This window comes from Saccostrea echinata, unplaced genomic scaffold (genome assembly GCF_033153115.1).
Source record: "Saccostrea echinata isolate AGI-Se365-2 ecotype Australia unplaced genomic scaffold, CSIRO_AGI_Sech_v1 ptg000012l, whole genome shotgun sequence".
NCBI lineage: Eukaryota > Metazoa > Mollusca > Bivalvia > Ostreida > Ostreidae > Saccostrea > Saccostrea echinata.
In genome coordinates this window covers 10,334,508-10,350,041 of record NW_026889761.1, presented here as the reverse complement: position 1 = coordinate 10,350,041, position 15,534 = coordinate 10,334,508, and the positions used below count along the sequence as shown (strand labels likewise).

General features: G+C 32.7%; 1 protein-coding gene and 1 pseudogene across 1 annotated transcript; both read left to right on the top strand.

Annotated features, from left to right (window-relative positions):
• Window positions 1–2,906: 2,906 nt before the first annotated feature.
• Window positions 2,907–6,664, top strand: LOC133185331 (uncharacterized). The gene is made up of 8 exons (XM_061320472.1): window positions 2,907–3,606; window positions 3,980–4,093; window positions 4,180–4,323; window positions 4,411–4,647; window positions 4,789–4,901; window positions 5,021–5,169; window positions 5,379–5,482; window positions 5,575–6,664. Exons 1-8 carry the CDS (start codon window positions 2,946–2,948, stop codon window positions 6,489–6,491), a joined length of 2,439 nt encoding a protein of 812 aa, XP_061176456.1. The 5' UTR covers window positions 2,907–2,945; the 3' UTR covers window positions 6,492–6,664.
• A 171-nt stretch (window positions 6,665–6,835) lies between these two features.
• LOC133185332 (uncharacterized) lies at window positions 6,836–11,518 on the top strand (annotated as a pseudogene).
• Window positions 11,519–15,534: the final 4,016 nt, after the last annotated feature.

Here is a 15,534-nt window from a genome sequence, read left to right as displayed (position 1 = left end):
TATCTTTCAGTGACCTTTCCGTCGTCTTTCAGTGACCTTTCCGTCATCTTTCAGTGACCTTTCTGTTATCTTTCAGTGACCTTTCAGTCGTAATCTAACGCCCTTTTCATCGGCTTTTCATTAGTTTATCAGTAATTATTCCTTTAAAAAAAATAAAATAAAATTATTCAGATCTTAAATGGTTAGATGTTCAATTGTCTCTAAATTGTTTATTTAAATGTTAAATTGTGATTATTAACTATAACATTTATGTCTAAATATAACTTTATTAACCTTAAAGATTACAATTCAGCTGTGGAATCATAAAACTCAAAATGATTTTCGAATTTCTAATTTGTTTCATGAAAATTGATTAAGAAAAAGATATTCAAGTGATGAAAAATAATAGAATTTAATTAACGGGAATAGAATTTTCTTATTTTTTCTTATTGTAAAATCTCTAAATCTGTGATGAATATTTTCATTATTTTATATCCATCTAACACAGTGTATAATGTGGTTAGTTTTCATGGAAATAACTGGTTATGAAAGACGAGACCGAATTATTATATATGCCTTTTCCAGAAGAAACTTTTAATATTGTAAATTTTGTTTCTTAATTGTTAAAATTGCATAATATTTTAGCTTCTAAAAGATACTGTTTTAAAATTATTTTACATCAACAGAATTAATTATTTATGCCTCTTGTGGAAGAACCTTAATATTGTAAATTTTGTTTCTTGATTGTTAAAATCGTTTTAAGAATTTACAACGTTTTCTGGGGTGAAGATCCATCTTGAATCATTTCTTTGGAGAAAAAAAACCCAGGTGCCCGTCGCTCACCGGGATATATCGTATGGACATAAGAATGGAAATAACCATTGTTAATTGACAATACGTCGTCGATATATCTAAATGTCGAGTTGAAGGCCGCAGCAAGTGTTTTCTTCTTTTCACGTATAAGATTTTGGACAAATTCTGCTTCATATGAATACAAAAAAAGGTCTGCTAATAACGGGGCGCAAGTGGTACCCATGGGAATTCCAATAGATTGTTGGAAGACCTGGTCTCCAAAAACCACACAGATATTGTAAATCAGAAACTCAAGCATCTTTTTAATGTCAACTTCAGAATACTTGTGTGCACTATCAGAATGTTTTTTAACAAAATAATTTTGCAAATGACCAATGACAAGGTAAGTAAATTTATGAGTTCCATTTTTATTGAAAAAGCAGCTGTCAATGATATCAAAATGCCTGGACTTTAATTTATCGTGGGGAATGGTTGTGTATAAAGTTGAAAAGTCATAAGTTTTTAAGCTGTTAATTTTGGTAAATTCTTGCGATTTCAAATTTTCCAAAAGTTCCTTGGAATGTTTAAGTATCCACATCTGATTCACACCACTTCTCGAATATATTGGTGCACAATACTCTTGAAGTTTCTCCTTCATTACTGTTAATATCTCAATGAGGAGTGAAGAAAGAGGCTTGGTTGAACATTTACTGGAACCCGCTATGTATCTTTGTTTGTAAGGATTTTTATGAAGTTTCGGAATCCAATATAGATATGATAATTCAAATTCATTTTGGTTGTTTGGAATATTAAAAATATTCAAAACTGACATATGATTTTGAAGAATTTCTTCCTTAGAAAGGGAGCTATGAGTATAAGTTGGATTGCCACTTGTAGAATTAAATCCAAGTTCCTCTAAAATACATTAAATATAATAAGCCTTACAAACAAAGACAATGTTGTTATCTGCTTTGTCAGCAGGAACCAGTACTTAATTATCATGTAATCTATCTAATTCTTTTTTCCCTTCTGGATTATTGAATACAGAAGGATAGATGGTTCTCATATTGCCCCTCAATCTTTTAATGCGCGATTTTAACATATCTGATATAAAATATTCACATAAAATTAAAATTAAAGTCTTGACAGAATTTCGTATTTGCTAAAATAACATAAATGCCGGATCACTCTACCAATATAAATATAAATTTCAATCGTCCTAAATATTTAGTTTTCGTCTATCTTACCTTCGTTCGATATTGGTAAAGTTCTAAAAAGAATCTTCCCTCTTCTAAAAATGTATATTTTTATCTGAAAAAATTCTGATATTTCCATTGGGCATCTTAACTGCACTGCGTTTAAATAATCTTCATGGTTTACATCTAGTCTTCTCTTTGTATTGGGTATAATAAAACAGTCAAAGTTATATTTCTGTGGGAGTCAGCAAGATTCCAGCAATTTCCCTAGGCTTCGCCTCTGGACGTAGGATTGCTCTTGGGGAACTGGGATCTTGCTGACTCCCTCAATGACATACTTTAACTTTATAAAAATGACATAATTTATACAACTTAGAGATATGAAGGAGGACTACTTAGTATATCACATTTGAGAATACTTCAGCTGTGGCTTAAGTATCAGACAGCCTAGGCTGAAAAAATGTCTGGTATTAAATTTTGCTTTATAAAACGTTGTCTGTGGTATTTGCGTACAAAGCCAATAGAATATGTCTTTAGTTTTATTCTAAATCTGAGTATTCTATCTTACAGGTACAACTCAACGTATGCATATTTTATATATATGGCGCAAAATACTCATTGACTTGTCGAACTATTTCATCTAAACAGCTACATATAATAGAATAAATTAAATGTCTTGTTTGAGATTATACTGAAAAGTGTTGAAGGATTAATAACTTTTCAATGAAAAGACATCGAATATATGTACAAACATAGTTTTGTTTATCATTAACACCTTGTGTTTTCATACGGTTTGATGACCTGATGAGGACAGGTAACTGAAATATTACATGTTTACATAGCGCGTCATTGTAGTTATGAATAAATCGTACCGAAGTAGAAGCAATCGAAACGCCACATGTGCTTATAAGATATACACACACTACATCATGTAAGATGGCTGCCTTTATAGGAAGAGACGCCGAGCTCAGAGAAGTAATGGGGAAATACATTAAATCTGATGTTGTCGTTATCCACGGACTCAAGGCTGTAGGAAAATCATCACTAGCTCGACAATTTTGTGAACTGGTGGACTGTAAATCTGTTTGGATTGACCTGAAATATGTTGTGAATTGTGAGGGATTACTAAAAGCTTTAGGTCGACAAATTTTACACGACGGCTTTACCACCGAAAGCCTCGACGAGATGTTGACAATCCTCACAGAAAATATAGCTCATAGAAAAGAAGAGATTCTGATAATTTTCGATAATGCTGAAGATATTTATAAGGAAAATCAATTCGAATTTGCAAATCACATAATAGAGAGCCTGGCCCGAATAAAGAATGTCAAGATTTTGATAACATCTATCACTAGTCTATCAATGAGGAAAGATAATTTCGATGATTTTCACTTACGTCCGATGTGCTTTTTTGACTCAGTGAAATTATTGGGACATGTATGTCCTTCATTGAAAGAGACAACTAAAATTGGAAAAATTGTAGAGCTTTGTGAAGGCATCCCCCTGGCTATGCTTTTGTCTGGAGCTGAAATTGCGGATGACAATAACCCGTTGAATGCAGAAGATATTATTGAACTACTTAGTCGGAGCAGATTGAGGATACTAAGCTCGGAATATTACGCACAAGACGACAGAATAGGTGAGTTACAGAATTATGTGTTTTCTCGATAAAATCAATATTTGAAATATCATACTAGAATTTCAGAATTATGAACTTCAACGCCTCATATAGGAAAGATATGCTTAATATGTGTTTAATTTTATGACCTTAGCAGAGAGAGTTATTTAGGTAATGCGTTTCTTGTGTTATAAGTCGATAGTTAAAATAGGAGGAAGATAATCTGCAAGAGAGCGACAAATCCTCGTACCCAAGCACTTGGTAGTTACTTGACATTTTTTTACAACATTAAAGAAATATATCATCATGCTTAAATGAATCTGATAAGGATGAGGCTTGCAGATAATCTACATATTTTTCAGACAAAAATTGATATGTTCACATACATTTTCAGATTCCAAGTATAAGGGATTTTTGGAACGGCTCTCCGAAGCATTAGAAGAGCATTTGGCTGTCATTAATTACATGCCTGGATCGTTTAACGAAGATGAGGCCAGAAAAATTTTAGGTATACATTTATCATGTGTTTTATTGTGATCAATAGATGAGTAAATGAGGTAAATAAGTATTAAATTAAATTTTATTCTTTGTGAGGTCTTTCTGATGAAGAAAGTCAAGCTTCATTGCGAATGCTGCATCAACGCCATCTCGTGTCAACTGATCGTGGGGGAAGATTCAACATTCATGGAATCTTGCGAGATTGCATTAGAGAATATTTAAAAATTAAAGATTTAAAAGGTAAACTGCATCTGATACAAAGTTACAATAGTAAATGTTATTTAAAGTGTAACTCCTCTGGCTGACTACATGTACTCCAATTCATAGGTGTTCGAACCAGGTTTTGCCATACTTTTGCAAATATATTAAAAGAAATAGAAAACAAATCACAAACAGAAGATTACGCAGGTGCGATGTGTATGTTGAATGTGGAACATCAGAATTTTCAGCAACTTTTTACTGACGTCATTCATTGCACAGAGGACACGTACCCTGTGTTTGTAGATTTAGCTGCCACCACTATCGCAGACGGAGCCGTGCTATTTACTGCAATGTCAACATACGGTACAAATTTCTTTATATAGAAACGTTTGAAAAGAAATGATTTCAGAGAATTTCTATTGAAATCTTAATCAATGATAACCAGGAGAAAGAAAATGCTAAATTAAATGTAAAATAAATGAACATTTTTGTCTTTTCTGACAGAGTTTGGAATAGAATATTTCGAGAAATGCTTGCAAAAAACAAGAGAGTTTAAAGAGGAAATAGATGAATCCAAAGTATTAACAGGATATGGAAGAGTGCTCACTAATATTAAGGTAAAACCCAAATTGATGATCATAATCAAATTAATCGTATAAAATCATTTAAAATATTGCATGCAATCTACTTAGTAAATGTTTATTTTTTCAGTTTAAATACGTCAAATCAATTTTAGGGAAATTATGATGAAGGAGAGAAAAAGTTTCGTGTTGCTTTTGAATTAAGAAAACAGCATCCAGAAAGAAGAGACTTTTACCTTGCTTTGTTATGTCAGGCTTTTGGTTGGAACCTCGGGTGTCAAGGGAAATTTTCCGAATCTTTAAGGTAAAATAACCTCAAATCAGAAGTTTCTTGTTTACTGATTAAATACTAACACAGTAATAACTGTACACTCTTGACATTACTGAATCAATTCCACAACCTGGTTATTAGTAGGATTATTTTATTTATTAGTACTAGTGAAATCAATCATTATGAAACATGTATTTTTAGACTTGGAGATATGCATTCACTGACTTTCTCTGACTTAATAGTATTTTAGAAATGGCATTCGAAATCGAGAAGGAACTGAAAATGTACTACGAAAATCTTATCCTTCAAACAATGCAGTCACTCGCAATATTCTACAATATCTCAGGTTAGATAAAACATTGGCCGATCATAATGAGTTTACTGCAGGTATAACAATACACAAATATAAGAATACGTTTCCATCTTCATTTTTTACAGGCGGTATAGGGAGAGGCGAACCTTTGCAACATGAAGTGTTAAGACGAAGACGCCACGTAATTGGAACAGACAAGCATCCGATAATCGGTTCTGTGATGAACAACATGGGAATCATGTATAAAAACAAAGGAGACCATGCAAATGCAGTGCATTTCTTTCAAAAGAGTTTAGAAATAAAACTGGAGACAAATGCCGCTTTAAAAGCTATAATATTCTCTGAAAGGAATGTTGCAGAGAATCTAATAGAAATGGGAGAAAATGAAAAGGCCATAGGATTGCTAACCAAAAGCCTTGAGCGGTTTGAAAATATTCCAGATCTCTACTATGATGTTAGATCTATGCTTTATGAGACGCTTGGTAAGGCTTATTCAAAATCGGGACATTTCGAAAATGCAGCAACATCTTACAAAAAAGCGCTTGAACTCAGATATAAAATATCAGTGTGTGATCTTACTTTACTTGCCCTGGCCCACGATTATGCAAAATGCCTTATCTCGCTTGGAAAAAATGAAAAAGCTGAGAGGGTTTTACAGCGTGAATTACGGTTACGTAACCTCATTATTGAACAAGATCCTACCAATCTTATCATTATTGATTGCATTATGTTGTTGATGGATGTGAAGTTCACTCTCAGATTGAAAGAAGAACTGGTACGTACCTTCAATCACGCCAAGGATGAGCTACATCGACTGATTCTTGTATTTGAAAATTTAAGAAATTTCAATAAACGTGAAGAAATGTCTGAACGTTTAACAAAACTAAAACTTAAATTTGATGACATGATGAAAACGTTTGACGTTTGTAGCGAAACACGATCAAAAAGCTTATTTGAGTCAAATGCAGTGTTATATTCTTTCTGTTTAATTAAGGTGTGTCTTGTTATTCTCACTGCCTATATAAAAGCAAGGAATAAGTAGAGATTTAAAAGTTTTCTTCAAGAAAAGTTGATGAACAAGATACTCTTTATCATATCATATTTGTAAAGTATAAATTTGCGTCCTATACATTTAATCCTTTATGAGCTATGCGACCCATTTAAACTTCCTTAATCAATGATAACATATCGAAACTCACAGTACGCTTGAGATTCGACACAATGGCTACATTTATTGGTCGAAAATCAGAACTGCAAAAATTAGCGGAGAAACTTATACGACATGATATAATTGTTATACATGGATTAAAAGGCATCGGAAAAACATCCTTAGCAAGGGAATATTGTAAGCGCATTGACCGACCATATCTTTGGATCGATCTCCGGAATATAGACAACTCTGAGGAAGTTCTTCATTCGTTAGCGAGGCACTTCTTACAGGAGGAAGTAATAACGGATGACATAAGAGCTCTGCTTTCTGTCATATGTGAAAATATTGTTAGAATGAAACACAGCATAATTGTTTTTGACAATGCAGAGGACGTTTTCAAAGACGTTGATGATCTCAGTGTGGAAATTCTACTTTCGCTTTCACAATTAAAAAGTACAAAAATATTAGTGACATCAACCACTGGAGTTTCATCTGAAAAGGTTCAGTTGGATGAATTACCACTGAAAGAACTTTCTTATGAGGATTCCTTTGATCTTCTGAAAACTATTTGTCCGTCTCTAAAGGACACAGATAAAATATCAAAGATCGTAGAACTCTGCGAGGGACTTCCTCTTGCACTGCTCCTGGCTGTTGGAGAAGTACAGGATGATAATAGCACTCTAGACGCGGACGATATTATTTATTTACTTAGTCATCAAAGGCTAAGAATATTGAGTTCAGAATGCTATACACAAGATGAAAAAATTGGTATGTCCATCATTATCTTCTGCACAATATTTGTATTCAAATATAAGATTTAAAACTCATCTACCCGTGCATTTAACAATGTTTCATAATTTGAATTACTCCAAAACGCAAACAGTTCTTCCTGTGCATTTTTCAGAATTTGAATCAAAATTACTATTCAAATATTATTATGGTATTTTGTTCTTCATTAAAGAACCATTTTTTTTTACATTTCTAAAAACGCTTATTTTCTTGTAGAATCGATTTATAAAGGATTCCTGGAAAGACTTCCCAAAGTCTTAGGAGAAAATTTAGCAATTGTGAATTACATTCCAGGCACATTTGATTTACAGGAAGCACTAAATACTTTAGGTAATACTTATGTTATGTTTTGTATTTAGTTCATATTGCGTTATTAGCTTAAAACAAATTATTTTTCTCTTTGATAAAGGTCCTGGTGAAGAAGATTCGCAAGAAACAATACAGACATTTTTACAGCGTCATTTGATTTCAAAACAAACGAAAGAGAGATTTGATATTCATGGAATATTAAGGGACTGCATCACTGAATATTTAAAGATCAAAGACATAAAAGGTGCCTATTGTAAAGAAAAAAGTGCTTCGTAAAATATCTAACTAAAATGTGTTCAAGAAATGTAGCGTTTGCAAGTTCAAGTTGAACTAGAAAATGATAACAATGGCGAATTCATTTTTTAAATACTAGAATTTTAAAAAACTATTAGTTATATATAGTACTACAAAAAGAAAGCTTTGCTTTCTTCAGGTGTTCGGTCGAGATTCTGCCGGACTTTTTCTTACATTCTGAAGGAAATTGAAAAGCAGACTTATACTAAAGACTACGCCGACGCCCTATGCAGGTTAAATGTGGAGCATCGGAACTTCGGGAAGTTGTTTACTGACGTCATTTACTGCACAGAGGATACGTATCACGTGTTTATAGACTTAGCAGCAACGACAATAGGTGGCGGAACAATTATGTTCAAAACCATGGCAACATATAGTAAGTGGTATTGTCGTTTCATGTGTCATCCGAAAATTTACTTATTTGATATATTGCTAAATATATGAAAGAAAAATATGTCAAAAAAACAACACTTTTTATCTAATCAACGACAAATAATTTTTTAGATGTTGGCGTAGAGTTTTATGAGAAATGCTTGCAGAAAGCGCAAGAATTCAGACAGGATTTGGATGAGGCAAAAGTACTCACTGGATATGGACGAGTGTTAACAAACATTAAGGTTTTTCAATTCTTTTATGATTTCAAGTAAGAAAGTTAGTAGTAGCACTTCTGAATTGACGGTCATGCTTAAGAGTGGCTGTTCGTTTTTTTTTTAATGTGCAAAAAACATTTTTACGTCACCTGTGTCACTCAGGCAACCTAAAGTATATGATTTTGTCCGCCATCGTCCGTCATGCGTTAACATTTGAATATTAAGAGTTCCTTCTCTGGAAACGCTGAACCAGTTTAAACCAATTAGGCATAAATCAACTATGGGTAAAGGGAACAATAGCTGTGGATTTCACGGTCTCCCCTGCCCCCTTTCCTCTTCCCCTCCCATGGGAGGGCTTGAGAGACGGGACTAAAACCATCTAAATTAGTGCGATCTTTAAAAATCTCTTACAGACATTAAGCAGTGAAACCTGTGAAGCAGTGGCATAATTGTAATAAGCATTAAGCCTTCTACCAAAACTTTGAAATTCATGGCCCCAGGTTCAGTGTTCTGGTGTTTGGGTGGGGCTCCATAAATTATATAGTGAAAATGCATAAATTCTTCAAAAATTATTCGTCCCCCTGTATATTTAGCAGACAAGCAAAATGCGTGGTTCTAATTCGCAAAAGTGTCTATCAAAATTCAGAAAGTCGTGACCTCTGAGTTAGGGGTACTGTGTTAGGTCGGGGCTCTATTGATCATTTAATGCATTAATTCTTTGAAAACAGTTTTCTCTGAAATCTTCTATACACCTGGGTATTTTGCAAACAAACTAAGTGCATAGTTTTAATGAGCAAGAGTGCCTCTTCTAAATTTGTGAAATTTATGGCCTACGGGTCAGTGGTTCTGATGTTAGGATTGGGTTCCATCGATCATATACATGTAGTGAAAATGGTTATTTATTTGAAAATCATCTTCTCTGCTCCAGGGTATTAAGTATACAAATGAAGTGCATAGTTATGATGGGCAAGGATTCCTCTTCAAAGTTGTGAAATCTATGGCCCATGAGACAGGCGTTCTTGAGTTAGGGTTGGGTTATATATTGATCATGTATGGGAATATTTATGTTGCTTTAAACGAAGTTATTCCGCTCCGGTATTCAATATAATTAATGAATGTAAATAATATATATAGTTGATGTTTAATTTCTACTAGCATATCATTATGATAACAAAATAAATGAATTAATAAATTTGTGGGTCTCTTTATACCTCGAAAACAACAAAAATTAACACCACAAAAATTAGTGATTTCACAATATAATATTTTAATACCTTATACCGTATCATTTTGATAACTCTATTAGAATAAAATGTAAAGATAACAAACAGACATGCTCAAAAGTCCATTTAATCAATACAAATTGTGTGAAAGCCAACATGGCCCCCTGAAAAAAAAAAGAGATGGGATCAGGTGCCATGAAGGAGTAAGCATCTACTGTCAACCCGTCGCACACGTCGTGTGTACCTTTTCATGATCGAGTAAACGGAAAAATCCTAGAGAAATATGTGTGAAAACAATCGCTGTTTGTATAAAAGACATCAGTCAACTTTCGACATAACGAAAGATTGTTTTTGCAGACAATGTCATAGTTAAGTATCAACCAGAGAATTTGTGAAATGTTAAATTTAAACGAAAATTTAATCTCTTTTAGGGGGATTATTTACAAGCTGAAGAGAAATTTCAAATAGCAATGGAAATTCGAAGAAGACATCCCAAGAAAAGAGATTATTTCTTGGCTCTTCTATGTCAAAGCTATGGATGGAATCTAGGTTCTCAGGGGAAGTTTGTGGATGCCATACGGTAAATGATATCCGCCATTTTATGTCTATCAGAACATTTTAACAGTGCCATCTTCCATTTGTCAATTTCTAATGATTCAATGACCATTTATTTTCTATTCAAAATACTCCTTTTAATGTTTTGTTTCTGGTGCAATCTTTAATGCAGTTTACATAATGGTGATATTGATGATCAACTTATTCGTGAAGGTCTTCAACCGATGTTATATAATGATTTAGAAAACATAGATCAGTAAAATTAGTCCTAGATAGCTGAATATAAATACTAAACACGTTAAATTTAACTTTTTCTAAGATTTAGTCATCACTGTACATTTCTAAATCAAGAAATATTTTATTTTTTAAAGAATCTTAGAAGAGGCTTTGCAAGTGGAACTGGAGCTTAAGATGCATTACGAAAATCTGATTCTACAAACTATGCAATCCCTTGCGATATTTCTAAATATATCTGGTAAATATTAAAACGTTTGAATACATTTAGGTGAACACTAAATAAAAGCATCAGTCTTTGTTTCAATACAGGCTTCATAAACATATCAAAGCAACAATTAGGTTTCCATAAGTCGGTCCGTTGAAGGTTTATAGAAGAGTATATAATTTGTTATATACTTCTTTTGGAACCTTGTCTTCGAAGAACGTTAATGTTTACCTTTCAGAATTTACCAGGAAGAATATTATGAAGTTGCCAGCTTGAATATATCTATAATTCACGTACACTTTTGTCGTGTTTGTAAGTTTTTGTAATGCACTTATTTATTTTACAAATGCAGGTAACATTGAAAAAGGTGAACCTTTTCAGCTAGAAGTTTTAAAACGTAGACGTCATGTTATTGGAACAGAAAACCATCCTATCATTGGGTCTATCATGAACAATATGGGTGTTATGTATGAAAGAAAGAAAGATTTTGTTAAAGCTGCGGAATATTATCGGAAAGGTCTCCAAATCAAAGAACAAACGAATGCACCACTAAAGGCTATTATAATATCTGAAACAAATGTAGCCCTTAGTTTGCTTGAAAGTGGACAGACCGAGGAAGCCATTGCCTTGCTTGAAAATAGTTTTGAACGCCTAAATGATTTTCCATCTCTTTTTAGCGATGCAAAATCCTTGCTCTGGGAAGCAATGGGTAAGGCATTTATCAAGTTAAGAAATTTTGAGGAGGCGGCGGCGTCTTTCAAGAAAGCAATAGAATATCGATCTCACAGTTCTGCCATTGATCATTCCATTCTGGGATTAATATGTTTGTATGCAAAAAGTCTCCTGGAGTTGGATGAGTATGAAATAGCTGAAAAGGAAATAAAGAAGGGTCTTTGCTTACGTGAATTTACCATTAAAAATACTCCAACAAATCCTACTATTATTCTAACATACGAGAAGTTGATGGAAGCGCAATTTGCTTTAAAGAAAAGAAAGGACTTGGAGAAAACCTACGAAGATGGAATAGCCGAATTTTATCGGTTGATTAAAGTATGCGAGAATTTAAAGAACTTCAATAAAAGGGAGGACGTTTCAGAACATCTTAGAAAGTTCAAAGCCAGATATGCTGAAATGTTAACACAATTAGGTGGTGAAATGCCAATTAAGGACTTCGCTAATAATAGATTAATTGTTGTATCATTTTGTTCACTGAGAATTATTTGTGTGGTGCTTCTATATATAAGCATGAAAATTAAAGAACAATAATTCTGATAAATATATATTCATAGAGACTTATGATTACGTGTACTAAAATGTTCACGCATTTTTTGTCAGGAGTATAGTAATTATCATTCTATGTTTTTATAGAGAGTATTTAAATGGATTAATTTAAATATAAAATAAATGATAGGTGTTACGATCATTTACTTATTTTTAAATCATATGCATGTGGTGGTATGATATGAATTTGAATGCTCTGATAGGAGATATTAAGATTATGATGATCATTATGCCATAATAGTATGTTATGTCAAGATTAAATTGACAATCAGATGAGAACTTACCAGGAAATTAAAAGTAAGTCTATGCAGTGCAAAACAAGACTATGGAAGCTTTTGACGATGTGGTAGAGCAACGAATAATGACCCTATGTACAAATGTCCATAGTCCAAAAAATAATATGTTAAATCATGTCTATTTCATTCGATCAGTAAATGATTATAAACGACTTTCTAAGTCCAAAGACCACTGTGAGAAGATCATAGACAGAGGACTTCAGAGTATTGTAAATATATCATGGAATGTGAATTTTTGATTAAGTGATTTTTTTAATTAGATAATTTTATTTCCTCTTTCAATCTGAATTAAAAGTAATTGGAATGTATGTCTTGACATACAACGAAGGACAAGATCTTTTTTAGCAACTGAATTAGTTCTAAATGGTATGATACTAGATTAGTTTGCTGATATGATATACCGGTAAGTATATGCATGGAATGAGTATAGTTTTTCAGGTAGAGAAATACTGGATCAGAAAAACAGTCACTGTGTTTTCATATGGTTGTAAAAAACATATTAATAATATTGGGAATATTTCAAACCCAAGATGTGCCACTATGTATGTGATAAAACTGTTTAACGATACACCAAGAGGTAGGCGTAGTCATGGACATCGATCATGCAATAAACCAAATACACATGATGTTGCCTTTGATTCACTTTTACCTTACGTCAGTACAATCAAAAATACGTCTTCATCATATCCGCACTAAAATTTTCTCAGACACCTTGAGATTTTTGAATAGACTATTTGAAGAAGATAAAAGACGTTTATACTTTGATTCTTTAAATGCAGATTACACACTTCTGTTTGTGATTATCTTTCAACTATAGGCCCGCTGGTTACAGGTGATGAAAATATAGTTGAAAATGACGACCTGAAGGCAATTATTTAAAACCAAAATCCTAAATACAGATCTAGAGCCCCGATTTTTCAATTGGAGACATTTCTATCATGAATTCTATAGAGAATTATGCCTGACTGTGAGTGAAATATGAAGGACAAATTTTGTCAGAATGGTTTAAATGGTATTAAAATATATTTAAAGAATCGTGTGTTAGAAAGTAAAAAGACCAAATGCATCTATCCTTCCGTTTTCTCTAAGCTGGAAGTGATCAAAGACTTACAGAGACTACACTAACAATGTGTTTCGGTTCCAGCTGACGAGGTTTATACTAAAATCGTCTTTGTAAGGTTCATTATTATAACTGTATTTTAGAAGAACTTGGTTTTAATTTTACATCTGGAAATCCAACTTATACACACACTTCACTTTCTAAGAATGAAATTCTTCAAAATCATTTTCAGTCTTCTTGCTTTTAATATTCCAGGCAACCAAAGTGAGTTCGATTTACCCTACCAATACTGGGCTCCTAAACTTCATAAAAATCCATAAAACAAAGAAACATTGCAGGGTCAATCAAATGCTCTACTATGCCGCTATCTATTCTCCTTACAAACATATTAACTGTTTTGAAGGAGAAACTTAAGACTGACTGTAATATCATATTCTAGATTTGGTCAATCAAATGTGGATCTCAAAAACTCAAAAGAACTTTAAGAAAATTTAAAATGACATTTTTTTTTTCAAGAGTCAGTCACATTAGAATGTACGACTTTTATACACTTAATACAATTATTCCCCACGATAAATCAAATATATACATGTACTAGGCTTTTTGAAAGCATAGACAATTGCTTCTTTAGTGAAATAGAACTCAGAATTTTCATATCTTTAGAATTATCATATACAAAATTACTTTGTTAAAAATAATATTTACACAAGGGTAGCAACAGCACACATTTTTATTTTATTTTATTTTTTTTAAAGAATCGTTTAAGAAAAGAGGCATTCCTGATCGTTTCATATTCTCCGGCTAACGTGACGTTAAAATGACGTAGCAGTGCTGCTCCAGAAAAATAGACATATGCATGTGTATAATTTCACTGGAACTTGATTAATAATCTTCTGAATTAGAAATTATGCACATTTGTTTTATTAGTTCTTAATAAAATGTTGACGAATTTTCATGAATTTATCTCTGTCCTTTATGGAGTAATAGTAAATATCTCAATAATTTCCTAATCTCGTAAAATGATGCTGGAGTTTATCATTAACAACATCTATGTACACTTTGGAGAGTAGGTCTTCCAATAATCTTTATAATTTCAATGGGCACCTATTTTACCTCCATTATCAGCTGACCTTTTTTTGTTCATATGAAGCACAATTATTCAAAAACTTCTACACGAGAAGACGAAAACTCTTGATGTTGCTTTCGACTTGACATTTTATTATTTCGACGACATTTTATCAATTAACAATAGGTACACAAACTCAAAATCGAAATAAAAGACACCCTAGCGTACGTCAATCTGTTTCATATTTGGATATTTAACTGACTGTAGAGGATTAGGGCCAATTAGCAACAAAATCTTGTGATAAACGAGGACTTCAGCTTTTTCATCGTCAACTATCACCTGTATGTGGCATTTATGTCTCCCGCCCTATGCTTGAATTACGATCAATTAATAAACCATGACAGGCTACTGACAAATGAGTTTATGTTACAGGGATTTCAACAACGTCGTTTAAAGTCAGCATTTGAAAAATTCAATGATCATTGAAATGACCTTCAATGCAAATACAACCTAGCATTGGGTTGTATTTTGACTGATATGTTTCAAATCTCTTGAGGCAATACGCGAGATTCGAGATTGTAACTCTCCTACGATGAACTTGCAAAAAGTATCCATATCAGCACGGAAGTGGGACAGGTTGTTAATGTATACAAACATGCATAAATATATGAACGATGGCTATGGCTTTCAAAATTCATTTAATGTTATAGAAAGATGATAATGCTAAGCAATGATCATTTTGATCGTTTTATAAAGCTCTACTTTATATATTTACAAAATTTACTTTCAATTAGGATACGTGAAAACGAAATAACCATCATAGTCTCTGTAAGAAAAATATTTTTTTGATTTTATAAACCTTTTCTAAAAAGTTATTGGGCTCTTTGAAGTTATTATGAGGGAAATAGTCATTCAGAATGCCGACGTTCACTGATCAATCACATGCGTGTGTATTTATTAGAGATCCATATCTCTTCCCTCGTTTGATAAGTTCTTATCCACTGATATTTTCTTTTGTTCCGATTTTAAT